This window comes from Molossus molossus, unplaced genomic scaffold, assembly GCF_014108415.1.
Source record: "Molossus molossus isolate mMolMol1 unplaced genomic scaffold, mMolMol1.p scaffold_m16_p_2, whole genome shotgun sequence".
Lineage (NCBI taxonomy): Eukaryota > Metazoa > Chordata > Mammalia > Chiroptera > Molossidae > Molossus > Molossus molossus.
Genome location: NW_023425355.1, coordinates 90,867,547 through 90,881,060, shown reverse-complemented (window position 1 = coordinate 90,881,060; position 13,514 = coordinate 90,867,547). Strand labels below are relative to the sequence as shown.

General features: G+C 50.1%; 1 protein-coding gene across 1 annotated transcript; it reads left to right on the top strand.

Annotated features, from left to right (window-relative positions):
* Positions 1-1,637: 1,637 nt before the first annotated feature.
* Positions 1,638-12,817, top strand: TAZ (tafazzin). The gene is made up of 10 exons (XM_036271553.1): positions 1,638-2,080; positions 2,167-2,295; positions 3,522-3,567; positions 3,814-3,899; positions 10,712-10,792; positions 10,890-10,931; positions 11,137-11,199; positions 11,369-11,421; positions 11,841-11,918; positions 12,027-12,817. Exons 1-10 carry the CDS (start codon positions 1,972-1,974, stop codon positions 12,126-12,128), a joined length of 789 nt encoding a protein of 262 aa, XP_036127446.1. The 5' UTR covers positions 1,638-1,971; the 3' UTR covers positions 12,129-12,817.
* The last annotated feature ends 697 nt before the right edge of the window (positions 12,818-13,514 follow it).

The following is a 13,514-nucleotide window of genomic DNA, read 5'->3' as shown; positions in this document are numbered from 1 at the left end:
TAGGGGAGTCCTGCGGAGAACCTGGGCACCCCCGGGGACTAGAGCCTTCTCTCTATGTCCTTGGGCCGGGCTCCATTGTGGATGCACACTCCTGAGCTCTTTGGAGACCCAAAGTGAGCGACAGTTGGCTCAGGAACTGGCCACGGCGGTGGAGGTCAAGGGCGGACTAAGAAGTGTCCCCGAGAGAAGGGGATTAGAGAGCTGACAGCTCAGTACCGCATGGGGTCCGGCACTGTCGCTATTGGAACAACTGGGGGACTCCGATGTGGTCTGAGGGTGGGAGGTGGGTCCTCTCTTGGTTTGTAGAGCGGTCATCAGGACAATGTTGCTGTTGCCAGGATTGGGGGTGGTGATGAACAGGTTGAAAAAAATTTTTTTTCTTTTAAAAATAACAGATTTATTGAGATATATTTCACATACCACACATTTCATCCCTTAGTACATTCAATATTTTTAGTATTGTATCACTCCTAAAAGAAACCTCAAACCTGTTAGCAGTCATTCCCCATTTCCTCCAAACTCTTCCCATTCCCACCACCACCCCAGTTCTTACTAATCTACTTTCTGTTTGTACAGATTTGCCTATTCTGGACAATTCATCAGTGGAATCATATATATGCAGTCTTTTGTGACTTGCTTCTTTCACCTGGCATAATCTTTAAAAATGTCATCTATGCTATAGTATGAATCAGTACTTCATGCCTTCTTATTGTTATTGGTGGAAGTGGAATACTCATCAGTGAAAGTGGAGGATCCCCTTCCCTACTGGGTGCTTAGGGTCAGGTACTTACAATATCTCAAGAAAAAGAATTTTCTGAGACTTGCATGGGAGGATGAGTGATTGTTATTTGCGCGGAATTACAGCCCTTGGTTTCTAAAGTCTCATTTCCCTTAATCAAGGACTGGAAGAGGTGCAGCTGGGCATTCAGCAGAGTTAGAAACAAAGCCAGTGTCCAGTCTCTGTTCCATGGTGCAGCTGGGTTTGGTGTAGCATTAGGCTAGTTGCAGTCCATCAATAATTTTAAATCAATAAGATTATGATTTAAAATAAAAAACAGACTTCTTGAAGGGTACAGAGCTTTCTTTTGGGTGTGAACATGTTTTGCAACTTGTTAGAGGTGGTGGTTGACAACACTGCAAATGTATTAAGTGATATAACATTATAATACATACTATGTATATATTGCTACATATATATTCATCACACATTACATTACATGTTATATACATATATACAGATAGTACAATTCTATAATATTGTAATTACGTAAGAGTACATAATATATAACATAAAGTGTATATTATATACATAAAATATATAATTTAAAATGCTATAAAACACTATAAAATGGTTAATTCTATATTGTATGAATTTTACCTCAACAAAAATAAAACTAAAGTAAAAAAACTAAAGTAAAAGTGCTCTGCTAGCCCCAACTTTGAGTGGTGTCAGGTAATCCTGCTGCGCAACCCACGTTACCAAGGAGATTTTTCTGGGGACGAATTGAGACAAAAGGGACACGCAGCAAGCGGGCGGCCTCGAACTGAGACTGCGCCGGGGCGGGCGGGGTTAGGCTTAGGACTGCCCCCGCTGCCGTCAAGCGTCCCGAGCGTGTTTTGCGACAGGCGGCCGAGGAGCGAGGGGCCTTTGCAGGCTCGCTTTTCGGCGGGTGGTTGTGTGAGGCGCGCAGTTTCCAGCTACAACCCCTCTTGTTCCTCACTGCGATCCCCGACTCCTGATCACCGTGGCGGCTCGTCTGTGGCGAGAGAGCGGGGCCGGGTCAGGCTCTGGCCTGCCCCGCGAGGTGACCTTGGTCGAGTCCCCTGTCGCGCTGAGCCAGGGTGCGCGTCTGTGGCGCGGGCCTGTTAGGGACCGGGCTGTGGAGCGGTTAAGGACACAGACCTAGAGCGGCCCCACAGGCTGCCGGGTGTCAGGGGAGCGGCCGGGCCGCCAGGGGCGGTGTGGGGGAGATGCCCCTACATGTGAAATGGCCGTTCCCCTCGGTGCCGCCGGTCACCTGGACTCTGGCCAGCAGCGTCGTCATGGGCCTGGTGGGCACCTACAGTTGCTTCTGGACCAGTGAGTGGGCTTGGCTGGGGGGAGCCCTGGGCCCAGGGGAGAAGGAGGCCAAGACCCCCACATTATTTCTCTTCCCCCTCCACCAGAGTACATGAACCACCTCACCGTCTACAACAAGGAGGTGCTGTATGAGCTCATCGAGAACCGAGGCCCAGCCACCCCCCTCATAACTATCTCCAATCACCAGTCCTGCATGGATGACCCTCATCTCTGGGGTACCTGGGCCAGTGTGCTGGGTACAGGGAGGCAGGGAGAGAACCCCGGACAGGGCCAAACAAAAGCAAAACAAACTCACTTCTCACTGGGCTCCTCACATAGCTCTGGCACTACTGTTTCTGGGGCATCCTGTCCCTGCGGTGAACATTTGATTTGTGACCCCTTCAGCATCTCAGGAAAGGTGATCTGGAGAGGGCCTCTGAAATTTGGAGGGAATGAGGGAATGAGAAAATATCCGCAGGACAAAGTCTGACAGTTGACTCTGTTGCAGCAGGCCTGTGGAACCCTTTGTTCTCTAAATCATTGAAGGTCCCCCAAAATCTTGGAGTCTTGGGAACAAATCCAAGGACCTGTCAAGGAAACTCTGGGTTAGGGGCTGGGAGACCTGTATCCTGGTTCCAGGTTTGCCCCAGGCTGGATTTGTACCCTTCAACCAGCCTTATTTGGGAGCCCGGTTCCTCACCTAGAAGTTCCTGCTCTACTGACTTCACAGGGAATTTCTTGGCTCCAGTAACCTGGATGGCTGGGTGGAGGGGTGTCCAGAGCTTTCACTGCTAACACAGGAGGTTAGAGGTGTCCTAGAGCTCACTGGGAACCACCTGGCCAAATCAGAGCCTTTCAGAGCTCACCTTGGCTGCTGGACAGAGAATAGTCTGTGAGGTGCCACAGCCCGATCCCAGGAGGCCAGGAAGGAGGCTCTAGAGCAGCGATACTCAACCTGTGGGCCGCGACCCCTTTGGGGGTCGAACGACCCTTTCACAGGGGTCGCCTAAGACATAACAGTAGCAAAATTACAGTTATGAAGTAGCAATGAAAATAATTTTATGGTTGGGGGTCACCACAACATGAGGAACTGTATTAAAGGGTCACGGCATTAGGAAGGTTGAGAACCACTGCTCTAGAGCATTCCAGTAGCCTGGACTACGGTGGTGGTAGTGAAACTGTTGAAAGAGATAAAAGAATAGGCAGCATCAAAATATATTGGGGAGGTGGTAGACCAGACATGGTGACTAATAAGATATGGGGAGTGGGAGAGAGCAAGAAGCCAGCAAGAACTTGGAGGTTCAGCCCAAGGGTCTGCAAGATGCCACTTTGGGCCATAGGGAAATGGTAGTGCTGCTGCCCTTGTCCTTCATTCCCTGAAATGGTGTGACAGGAAAAGGTAAAAGGCGCTCCCTAGGAACAAGGTAAGTTGGGGCATGAAACCTTTCCTCTTCTCCCCTAGGTATCCTGAAACTCCGGCACATCTGGAACCTGAAGTTGATGCGTTGGTGAGGAGGAATGGGCCCCTCCCAATGGGCCCGGCAGGCCTCACCCATCTCTGCCCAGATTTGCCTTCCTGCTGCTCTGCCCAGGAGGTGGCGTCCAGCAGTCCAGGCAGGGCATGGGGTGGGGCCCTGTAGGTCCTCTTGTGCCTCCAATCTACATTGCTGATGATATCAGGCATCATGTTGGGGGGATGGTCAGGAAGTAGGGTGCAGGGGAGGCCGGGGTGATTGTGTCTGTCCCCACTCCAGGACCCCAGCAGCTGCAGACATCTGTTTCACCAAGGAACTGCACTCTCACTTTTTCAGCTTGGGCAAGTGCGTGCCTGTATGCCGAGGTGAGCTACTCCTCCAGGAGGGGCTGGTGGGGCAGTGGGTGCAGGGAAGTGCTTCTGCAGGCTTCTCTGGCCTCTCTTGGGGCAGGGGGCCTGGTGACCAGTGCCTCTGGTTTGGCAACACTGGGAGTAGAGGGACCCAGCTGCGACAGGCAGCCTGAGAGCAAGGGGAGCCGTGGAGCACTACCCCACTAGTATGAGGCCCAGCTCTATTGCTGGAGGACTGATGGTTTCTTGGAGAGTGCTCAATTCTCTGCAACTGCCTGAGTATTGTACAAACCTGGAGCTCTGGCATTAGAAGTCAAGGAGGCATTATCTACAGCCCCTTCTCTCGAGGACTTGCTAAGAGACTCCCTGGTGGCATGTGCCGCAGGCTCCAGGGAGAACAAACACGCTTGTGGAGTGAAGTCTGTAACATTGAATCACTACTCAGCACCTCTGAAGAGCCTCAGGAGGTAGGGGCCATTTTGGTTCCCATTCCCCGCATAAAGAAAGGGGCTTGGAAGGATTAAACCACTGGCCTAAGGTCACCAGGATTCAAATCCAGGTTGCTCTTTCCTTTGGGGAAGTAGAATTTTTCCAGGCAGAATATGAAAGGAAAAGCATTTTAGACACAGGAAGCACATGCCAGGCACTGGCGAGGTAATTGATAAAGGTAGAAAAGGTTGCAGGCCAAATGTGAAGGTTCTGGAATAATCACGTTAAGAATTGTGGATTCTATTCTCTCATCAGGGTAGTTATGGACTTTCATCTGTGGTTCAGAGAGGGAGAAAACGCTGGTCACAGAGTGGCTGGTGGATGGGAGCAGGGCTGGGTGGAGGCAGGGAGCCTGATTAGGGACTGTCCCAGCCATCCTGATAGAGAACTGTAGCTGGGCCCCTGGGAGTCACTGGAGAGCCAGAGAAGGGCACTGCTTTGGGATATGCTCTGGAGGCAGAGTTGATGGAACTTGTTGATAGATTGGGTGTGGGAGGGGACAAGGAAAAGAGAACTCAAAGATGACACTAGGTGACACCTGGTGATAGTGAGCCACTTGGAGTATGGGGTGAGGGGGTTGGGAGGGGAAGTGAATCCCATTTTGTGTGTGCTTCATCTGAGGATCCTGTCACCCAAGTAGGAGAGCAGTCCCAGAGGCAGTGGGGTACACAGTTCTGGAACTCAAAAGAACGGTTGGGCCCTGGCCGGTTTGGCTCAGCGGTTAGAGCGTCGACCCGCGGACCAGAGAGCCCCGGGTTCGGTTCCCACTGAGGGCACGTACCTCGGTTCCAGTTTGTCCCCTGCCCTGGTTGGGGTTGTGTGGGTGGCAGCCACTCGTGTCTCTCTCACATTGATGTTTCTCTCTCTCTCTTCCTCCGTCTCTCCCTCCCACTCTATCTGAAGATAAATGCAAAAATGTAAAAAAAAAAAAAAAAAAAAAAGAAGGGTTGGGAATAAAGATGCTGGGGACTCAGCCACAAACTAAGTCACAAACATAAAGGTGAGATTGCAGAGGGGAAGAGCAGGGAGAAAGCAGGGGCCCAGGACAGCACCTCAGAGCACAAAAGGACAGACAAGTCACTGAGGCAGCAGGAAGCAATGGCCAGAGAGGAAGTAAGCAAAGCTGCAGGAACCCAGCCAGTGTGGCTCAGTGGATTGAGTCTTGTCCCATGGACTGAGAGGTCCTGGTTTGATTCCTGATCAGAGCACATGCCTGGGCTGCAGGCTCCATCCCCAGTAGGAGGCGTGCAGGAGGCAGCCAATGGCTATATCTCAGATTTCTAGCTCTAAAAAATCAATAAAAACATTTTATTTTTTAATCCTCACCTGAGGGTATTTTTTTCCATTTATTTTCAGATAGAGTGGGAGAGAGCGGGAGAGAGAGAGAGAGATTTTGACGTGAGAGAGAGACATCAACTGGTTACCTCCCACACGACCCAGACCAGGGCCGGGGACCAAACTATAACCGAGGTATGTGCCCTTGACCAGAATTGAACTGCTGAGTCAAACTGGCCAGAGCTAAAAACATATTTTATTGTGTGTTTTTTATTTATTTATTTATTTATCTATCTATTTATTTTAAATTAATTTATTTTTGTTACAAATGTTTCTCCTTTTTCCTCCATTGACCCCCTGTTCCCAATCCCGCACCCACACCCGTCCCCAGCATTGTTGTCCATGTCCATGGTTATGCATACCTGCATATAAGTTCTGTGTTTTATCTCTTCCCTCCTCTCCCCCCGAACCCCCCTTCTGAGGTTTGTCAGTCTGTACCTTACTTCTATGTCTGAGTCTATTTTGTTCATCAGTTTGTTTTGTTCATTATATACCACAAATAAGTGAGATCATGTGATATTTGTCTTTCTCTGATTGGCTTGTTTCGCTTAGGGTTATACTCTCCAGGTCTCTCCATGTCGTCTCAAAGGATAAGAGATCTTTCTTTCTTACAGCTATATAATACTCCATTGTGTAGATGTACCACAGCATTTTTATCCACTCATCTCTTGATGGACACTTGGGCTGTTCCCAGATCTTAGCGATTGTAAATAGTGCTGCTATGAACATAGGGTACATATATTCTTTCTGATTGGTGTTTCAGGATTCTTAGGGTATATTCCTAGAAGTGGGATCACTGGGTCCAATGGTAGTTCAATTTTTAACTTTTTGAGGTAACATCATATTGTCTTCCATAGTGGCTGAACCAGTCTGCATTCCCACCAGCAGTGTACTAGAGTCCCCTTTTCTTCACACCCTCGCCAGCATTTGTTGTTTGATGATTCGTTGATGGCAGCCATCCTGACAGGTGTGAGGTGATACCTTATTGTTGTTTTAATTTGCATCTCTCTGATGATTAGTGATGTTGAACATTTTCCATATGCCTCTTGGCCATTTGTATGTCCTGTTTGGAGAGGTGTCTCTTTACGCCCTCTACCCATTTTTTAATTGGGTTCTTTGTCTTCCTTTTGTTGAGTTGTATGAACACTCTGTATATTTTGGAAATTAACCCCTTATCTGATGTATCATTGGCAGTGATGTTCTCCCATACAGTGGGTTCCCTTTCCATTGTGATGGTTGTTTCTTTTGCTGTGCAGAAGTAAAAACATAATGTATGTGTGTGTGTGTATATATATATATATATATATATATATATATATATATATATTTGTTGTTGTTTGTTTGTTTGTTTTTGGTGGTATGTGCCCCTAGTTGGAACCAAACCCGGGACTCTCTGGTCCACAGGCCGACGCTCAACCACTGAGCCAAACTGGCCAGGGCCTAAAAACATATTTTTTAAAAAAGAAAAAAGAAAAGCTGCAGCAGCTTCTGGGCCCTGGACAGGGATAAGGGAAGGGAGTTATCAGGGGTGGCCACTGCTTCCAGCAGTTGGTTATGATGAAGAGAGAGGAAGAAGTAACCAAGGCCCTGGCTGGGAGGTTCAGTTTATTGGAGTGTCATCCCGTACACCAAAAGGTTGTGGGTTTGATTCCCAGCCAGGGCACATACCTAGGTTACAGGTTCCATCCCTGGTCAGAGTGCATGCGGAAGGCAATCGATCGATGTTTCTCTCTTACATTGATGTTTCTCTTTCACCCTTCCTCTCTAAAATCAATAACAATATATCCTCGGTGAGGAGTAAAAAAAAAAAATAAATAACCAAAGGGTGTTAGAGGTGTTAAGGGAGAGTCTTTTATTTCTTGTTGGTCAAAGTAAAACATGGTAAAATCCAATAAAGTAACCTAAAATAAATGAAAAGCTGCAGCACCCACAATTCCAAAGCCTTAGACTATTCCCTAGAGACAGCTGCCTAGAATGGTTTCTCATTTTGCTGCTTTTGAAAGCTGCCTCATTTCTCTAAAGCACAAGCAAAGGCCACAATGTCATGGTTGGTTTCCATGGAGTTGTTATCATGCCCTGCTCTGAGAGATGGGGACTCTACTCTTGTACCCCCAACCCTGAATCTCAGTTCCTCCCTTCTGCAACCTCAGACAGAGGCATCCCATGTCCACTTCTTTTTTTTTTTAATTTCATTTTTGTTACATACGTTTCTCGTTTTTTACCCCATTGACACCCTCCTCCCCATCCCCCCCGCCCCGTCCCTGGCTTTGTTGTCCATATCAATTGGTTATACATACATGCATTTAAGTTCTGTGGTTTATCTCTTCCCACCCCCCACCACCCCCTCTTCTGAGGGTTGTCAGTCTGTACCCTACTTCCGTGTTTCTGGGTCTACCCTATTCCTCAGACTGTTATGTTCATTATATTCCATATATAAGTGAGATCATGTGGTATTTGTCTTTTTCTGCTTGGCTCATGTCCACTTCTTGTTTCATTCTTCTTTTTGACCTGCATCTAAGATTTATTGCAAAGTTAAAAACAAAAAGCAAAATCTTAGTCTTAAACGCCTTCAGTGAAAGAAAGTGGGCAGGGACAAGCCTTTTTTTTTAATTTATTTTTTTATTCTCACCTGAGGACATTTTTGCATTCATTCTCAGACAGTGGGAGGGAAAGAGGGAGGAAGAGAGAGAGAGAACCATCGATGTGAGAGAAACACATCGAGTGGTTGCCATCCACAGGACCCCAACCAGGGCGGGGACAAACCGCAACTGAGGTATGTGCCCTTAGTGGGAACCGGACCCGGAACTCTCTGGTCCACAGGCCAATGCTCTCCGAACCGCAGGCCGACGCTCTAACCGCTGAGCCAAACTGGCCAGGGCCACAGGCCAATGCTCTAACCGCCGAGCCAAACCGGCCAGGGCAGGGACAAGCCTTTTATCAAACACATTTGATGGACAGCAAAGATCTAACGTGTTAAAGCAAAGGAACTATCTGGCATACTTCGCTTCTGTGTTCCAACCCCCCTCCCCACCCAAGCATAGGCCTTATGATATGACATGAAGTATTGGAGTAATCTTGCACAAGCTTTACAAGTGAGTAGGACAGCATTTGCAAAAGCTAAACATTATGAAGCGTTGCTCCAAAAGCACAGCATTGTTTTAAAACTTCGACTTCAAGCTGAATGGCTGGGTTGTACCAGTGGATCTTAGTAGAGAAGGAGCCGATGCCTCTGAAGGACCTCTATCAGGTAACGTGATCCCAAGAAGGGAAACCACCATTCTCACCATGCTTTCCAACTCCAGCCCCTGGGGAAGCTGCTGGGCCAGTTCCCATTTGGGTTAGATTGAGACTCCTTGAGCTTTAACTAGCACTTTCCAAAGACCCTGCCTTGCAGAGAACAGGTTAAAAGCCCATTTCTTAGTGCATTGGACTGAGATAATCCCAGTGTGGGTCTCTCCCTCTGTGATGACTCTCATCTACTTTCTACTTGCTAAGATGATGTTTACCCTGCTCCTTCACCCTCCTCTTTCTCTTCTCTGTCCACTATATGGACAAGGCTGATGAGATTCTTAACTGTGTGTGGTCATGAATTGTCTCCACATGACTCCAAGTTGAAAGCCAGCATGCAGCATTAGGCATCCATGTCTGTGTTGTTGCTGACCTCTGGGCCGCCTGTGATCAGTGTCATGGTCTCAGGGCATCTCCAAGGCGAGTGTTGCTAGCACTGGGGGCAGTTCGATTCCACATTTTAAAAAATCCTCACTGGAGGATATTTTTCTATTTATCTTCAGATAGAGTGGGAAGGAGGGGGAGGGGAGGACATCGATATGAGAGGGACACATTGACTGATTGCCTCCCACATGACCCCGACCAGGGCCAAAGATGAACTGCAACCCAGGTATGTGCCCTTGACTGGAATTGAACCCGTGGCTCATTGGTCTGCGGGCCAGTGCTCTAACCATTAAGCCAAACCAGCCAGGGCCAACTCCACTTTTTTGTTTAGAAAGTTTGAGTTTTTCCCAACTCATACCACTATATGTCCCATCAAATGGAGAGTCTAGTTTTCAAGGGAGAGTCCTCTGAGGAAGCGGCCAGCAGGAGGGAGGGACAGAGGAGGCTGAGGGTGCAGACAGGGCTAGGAGGCCTGTGAGAAGTGGCTGTAGGAACTGGCCTGGCTGAGACCCTGAGAAAGGGTTGCTGTCCAGAATCTGGGGCCCAAGTGAGGCTGAAAGTCATGAATAGACGTGGAGCAGCACCCTCTGGGCCAGGGGCAACAGATGTGGACTCACCCCAGGGTGGTGCATCCTAAAGAGAAAGAAGCCTACAGGAGCCTAGCTGGGGAGGCAGTGCATGGATCAGGGCTTTGCCAGGGGCTGTACTGCAGGTGTATCCCTGTGCCTGAATGGCTCAGCCGGTGAGGCTGTGGAGGGACCAGCAGACAAAAGGTGAGGTTAGGGGTCAGTGGAGGGATTGTCAAGTTCAGAACTTTAGACAGTTTGCCCTGGCCGGTTTGGCTCAGCGGTTAGAGCGTCGGCCTGCGGTCCGGAGAGACCCGGGTTCGGTTCCCGCTAAGGGCACGTACCTTGGTTGCAGTTTGTCTCCAGCCCTGGTTGGGTCGTGTGGGTGGCAGCCACTCGATGTGTCGCTTTCACGTCGATGCTTCTCTCTCTCTCTCTCCCTCTCACTCTATCTGAACAAAATATCGAAAGATGTCCTCGGGTGAGGATAAAAAAAAAAAAGAACTTTAGACAGTTTGAGACCACGATGTTGCCTTGCAGGTGATAGGCACTCAGGTTTAAAGGATGTTGAACAAAGGATGTCAAGGGCTGTGAAGTGATGCAGCCGAGGCTGAGCAGGTTTGGGGGAGAGTTATTGGAGGGTGTCTGTGTGGATGGTGCAACAAGGAGGAGGAAGTTCCTGAGCTGCTGCTTCATTCTGAGGGAGAGGGAAGGAGTGGGCCCCAGAAGAATGGTGACTGATGAGGAGAGGCCTTTTCTTGACAGGAGATGGTGTTTACCAAAAGGGAATGGACTTTATTTTGGAGAAGCTCAACCATGGGGACTGGGTGCACATCTTCCCAGAAGGTCAGTGGGGCTGGCAGGGTCACGGTGCCCCCAACATTATGAATGAGATGCCCTGTCCCCCCTCCAAAGCCTCCCTTCTGTCTCCTGCCCCTCTCAGGAAAAGTGAACATGAGCTCCGAGTTCCTGCGCTTCAAGTGGGGTAAGGGCTGCTGGCCCTCTCTGGCTCTGTTGGACCATGGTATATGGGGCAGCTGAATGTGTTGCTTGCAGCAGCAAGGGGACAGGTGCTGAGATAAGGGCTGGTGCAGGGGAGCTGGTTTGAACTGGGGAGGGCAGGGTGCTCCCCCTGGAGGCTAGCACTGAAGCACTGCTTCTGCCAACGTTTTTGCCTCTCCTCGGGGCAGGAATCGGGCGCCTGATTGCTGAGTGTCATCTCAACCCCATCATTCTGCCACTGTGGCATGTTGGTGAGCCTGAAGTCTGGGGATGGAGGCAGGGAGATGGGCTTCTCTAGGTGATGATTGGGACAGTTTCCACTGGGTGGCAGGGAGAATGTGTCCAGGGTGGGGGCTGGGACTGCCCTGCTCCACCTCCACCCTACACCTGCTTTCTAGCCTTCTGTTCACTGTGCTGCAGGAATGAACGATGTCCTTCCTAACAACCCGCCGTACTTCCCCCGCTTTGGACAGGTAGGTAGGGGCTGCTGACCTTCGTCTGCCTGCCTGCCTGTCATCTGCCCTTTGTCTCCCACTCAGCATTACTGAAGCCAGATTCAGGAGGAGCTGAGCTTGAGGTTGTAGCAGGGGGACCAAGTGCAACATTGAGAGGGCCTTCCTGGCACTAAGCCCTCTAAAAGGAGAGCAAAGGAAATCAGGCCATGGCAGGGGTGGTCCCTGGAGTTAGGACAGGACAGGGCATCTAGAGTATGGACCCTAGGACTGGGATGGCTCTTGGATGCCAGTGAGCCTCATTCTAAAGAGGGAGAGTGGCCAGAGAGAGCACCTAGCAAGTTAAGGGAAAGACTCCGCTTCCGGTTCCCCAGGGCCGCTGGGCTGGGGCTGTGGGCACTCCCCCTGTTCTTGTCACCTAGTGGCTGGTTTCCCCACAGAAAATCACCGTGCTGATAGGAAAGCCTTTCAGTGTCCTGCCTGTGCTCGAGCGGCTCCGGGCAGAGAATACGTCCACTGTGAGTTTCCCTGGGCTTCCCCCTGGCTGTCCTTGACCCCTCAGCTTTTCAGGGTCCCTGGGCAAAGCTCCTTGAGGGCTGCAGGTCAGCGCCAGTCCTTCCCCTCAGGTGGAGATGCGCAAAGCCCTGACTGACTTCATTCAGGAGGAATTCCAGTGCCTGAAGACCCAGGCGGAGCAGCTACACAACCACCTACAGCCTGGGAGATAGGCACTGCCCTGCCCAGACCCTGCCCTGCCCAGACCCTGCCCTGCCCGCCCCGGGGTCCTAGGAGAGGCCCACTGAGGCCCGGGGAAGAGGCAGCTCTGGGACCCAGTCCCCCACTGCCAGATTCCCAGTGCTGCCTTTGAGTTCTCGTCCTTGCATACAGCTGGGGCTGGGAAATGGACTGATGCTTTGAGCTCAAATAGGGTTTTTTTTTAGACAGATTTCTCCATAACCCTTAAAGGACGCCCTCTCCTAGTTGATGAGCATTCCAGCTCCTCTGTGGTTTTTCAGTTGAAGGGTCACAACTGTTCCTCCCACTTGGCCACAAAGGGAGGAAAAAATTTAGGCAGTGGCCTCCTTCTTGCCTGCATGTGTTCTCTCCCAGGGCTGGCGTCTGGAGGGAGGGTAGTTGAAAGGGGTGGGTGACTAGGCTGGAGCTTGGGGAGGGGCCCACAAGGCCATTGGCCTGGATCTGCTCACCACCTCATCAGGGATGGTCTTTAGGCACTTCTTTCCTCTGCCTGAGCTTCCCATGGGCCTGGGAGCCTCGGGCAGGGCCCAGTCCTGGGCTGTAGGCAGAAGAGCAGCCCTTTGCCAGAAGTGGAGCCTGCAGCAAGCGACTGAGACCTGGCCAGTAACCCTGTGCTGGGGCCCACCAACTTTTCCTTCCTTTCCGTGTCCCTGGCATCACTCGAGCCCCCTGAGGCTGGTCTTTCATGTTTTGTAAAAAATAAATAAAGCATCTGTGTTGTGCTGTTTTACCTCTGGCCTCTCTGTAGGAGTGACGATGGAAGGTAACCTGCTGGACAGGAAGGCTAGATCCTTAGGGCCCTGGCACATCCAGAGCACTTGAACTGATGGGCGTCAAGCTCTTGAGACTTCAGTCACTGGCTGTAATCCCCATAACAACCTTGTGAAAGTAGGAATTGATCTCATTTTGCAAAGAAGGCAAAGCAAGGGTAATGGACTCGCATCAAAGCCCAAAGCTAGCAAAGTGGGGAAAGACAAGTAGCCATTCAGTCCTCTCCCAGCTGCTTCCCAGGATGGAGGAGGGCTCTGAAGGGCCAGAGAACCTCCATGAGCAACATGTGCTGTGGTGAGAGATGGGAAGGGGAACACCTAGATTGAGTTTGGGACCCTGGGTGGGAACGAAAGTGGTCCAAGGTGGTGGCTCTTCTGGTGGAAGTGGAATGCAAATCCTCTCTAGAGAAGAGCAAGCTCAGTGTAGTCCTTCATTTCATCCAAGATGAAGATTAACCAAAAAGACCTCACAAAGATCACCAAACATAAGGAAATGGAGTCCTGTACTCCAGCAGAAACATGAACAGGTTGAAACCCTAGGAGACTCCTGAAATTGACAGTGTCAGACAGAATATGGAAAATACTATA

Excerpts from the sequence above, each read along its gene's own strand:
- TAZ (XM_036271553.1), top strand. The coding sequence starts at position 1,972 with ATGCCCCTACATGTGAAATGGCCGTTCCCCTCGGTGCCGCCGGTCACC. Across the intron at positions 2,296-3,521 it reads GGATGACCCTCATCTCTGGG|GTATCCTGAAACTCCGGCAC; the intron begins GTACCTGGGCCA and ends CTTCTCCCCTAG. Across the intron at positions 11,200-11,368 it reads TCTGCCACTGTGGCATGTTG|GAATGAACGATGTCCTTCCT; the intron begins GTGAGCCTGAAG and ends ACTGTGCTGCAG.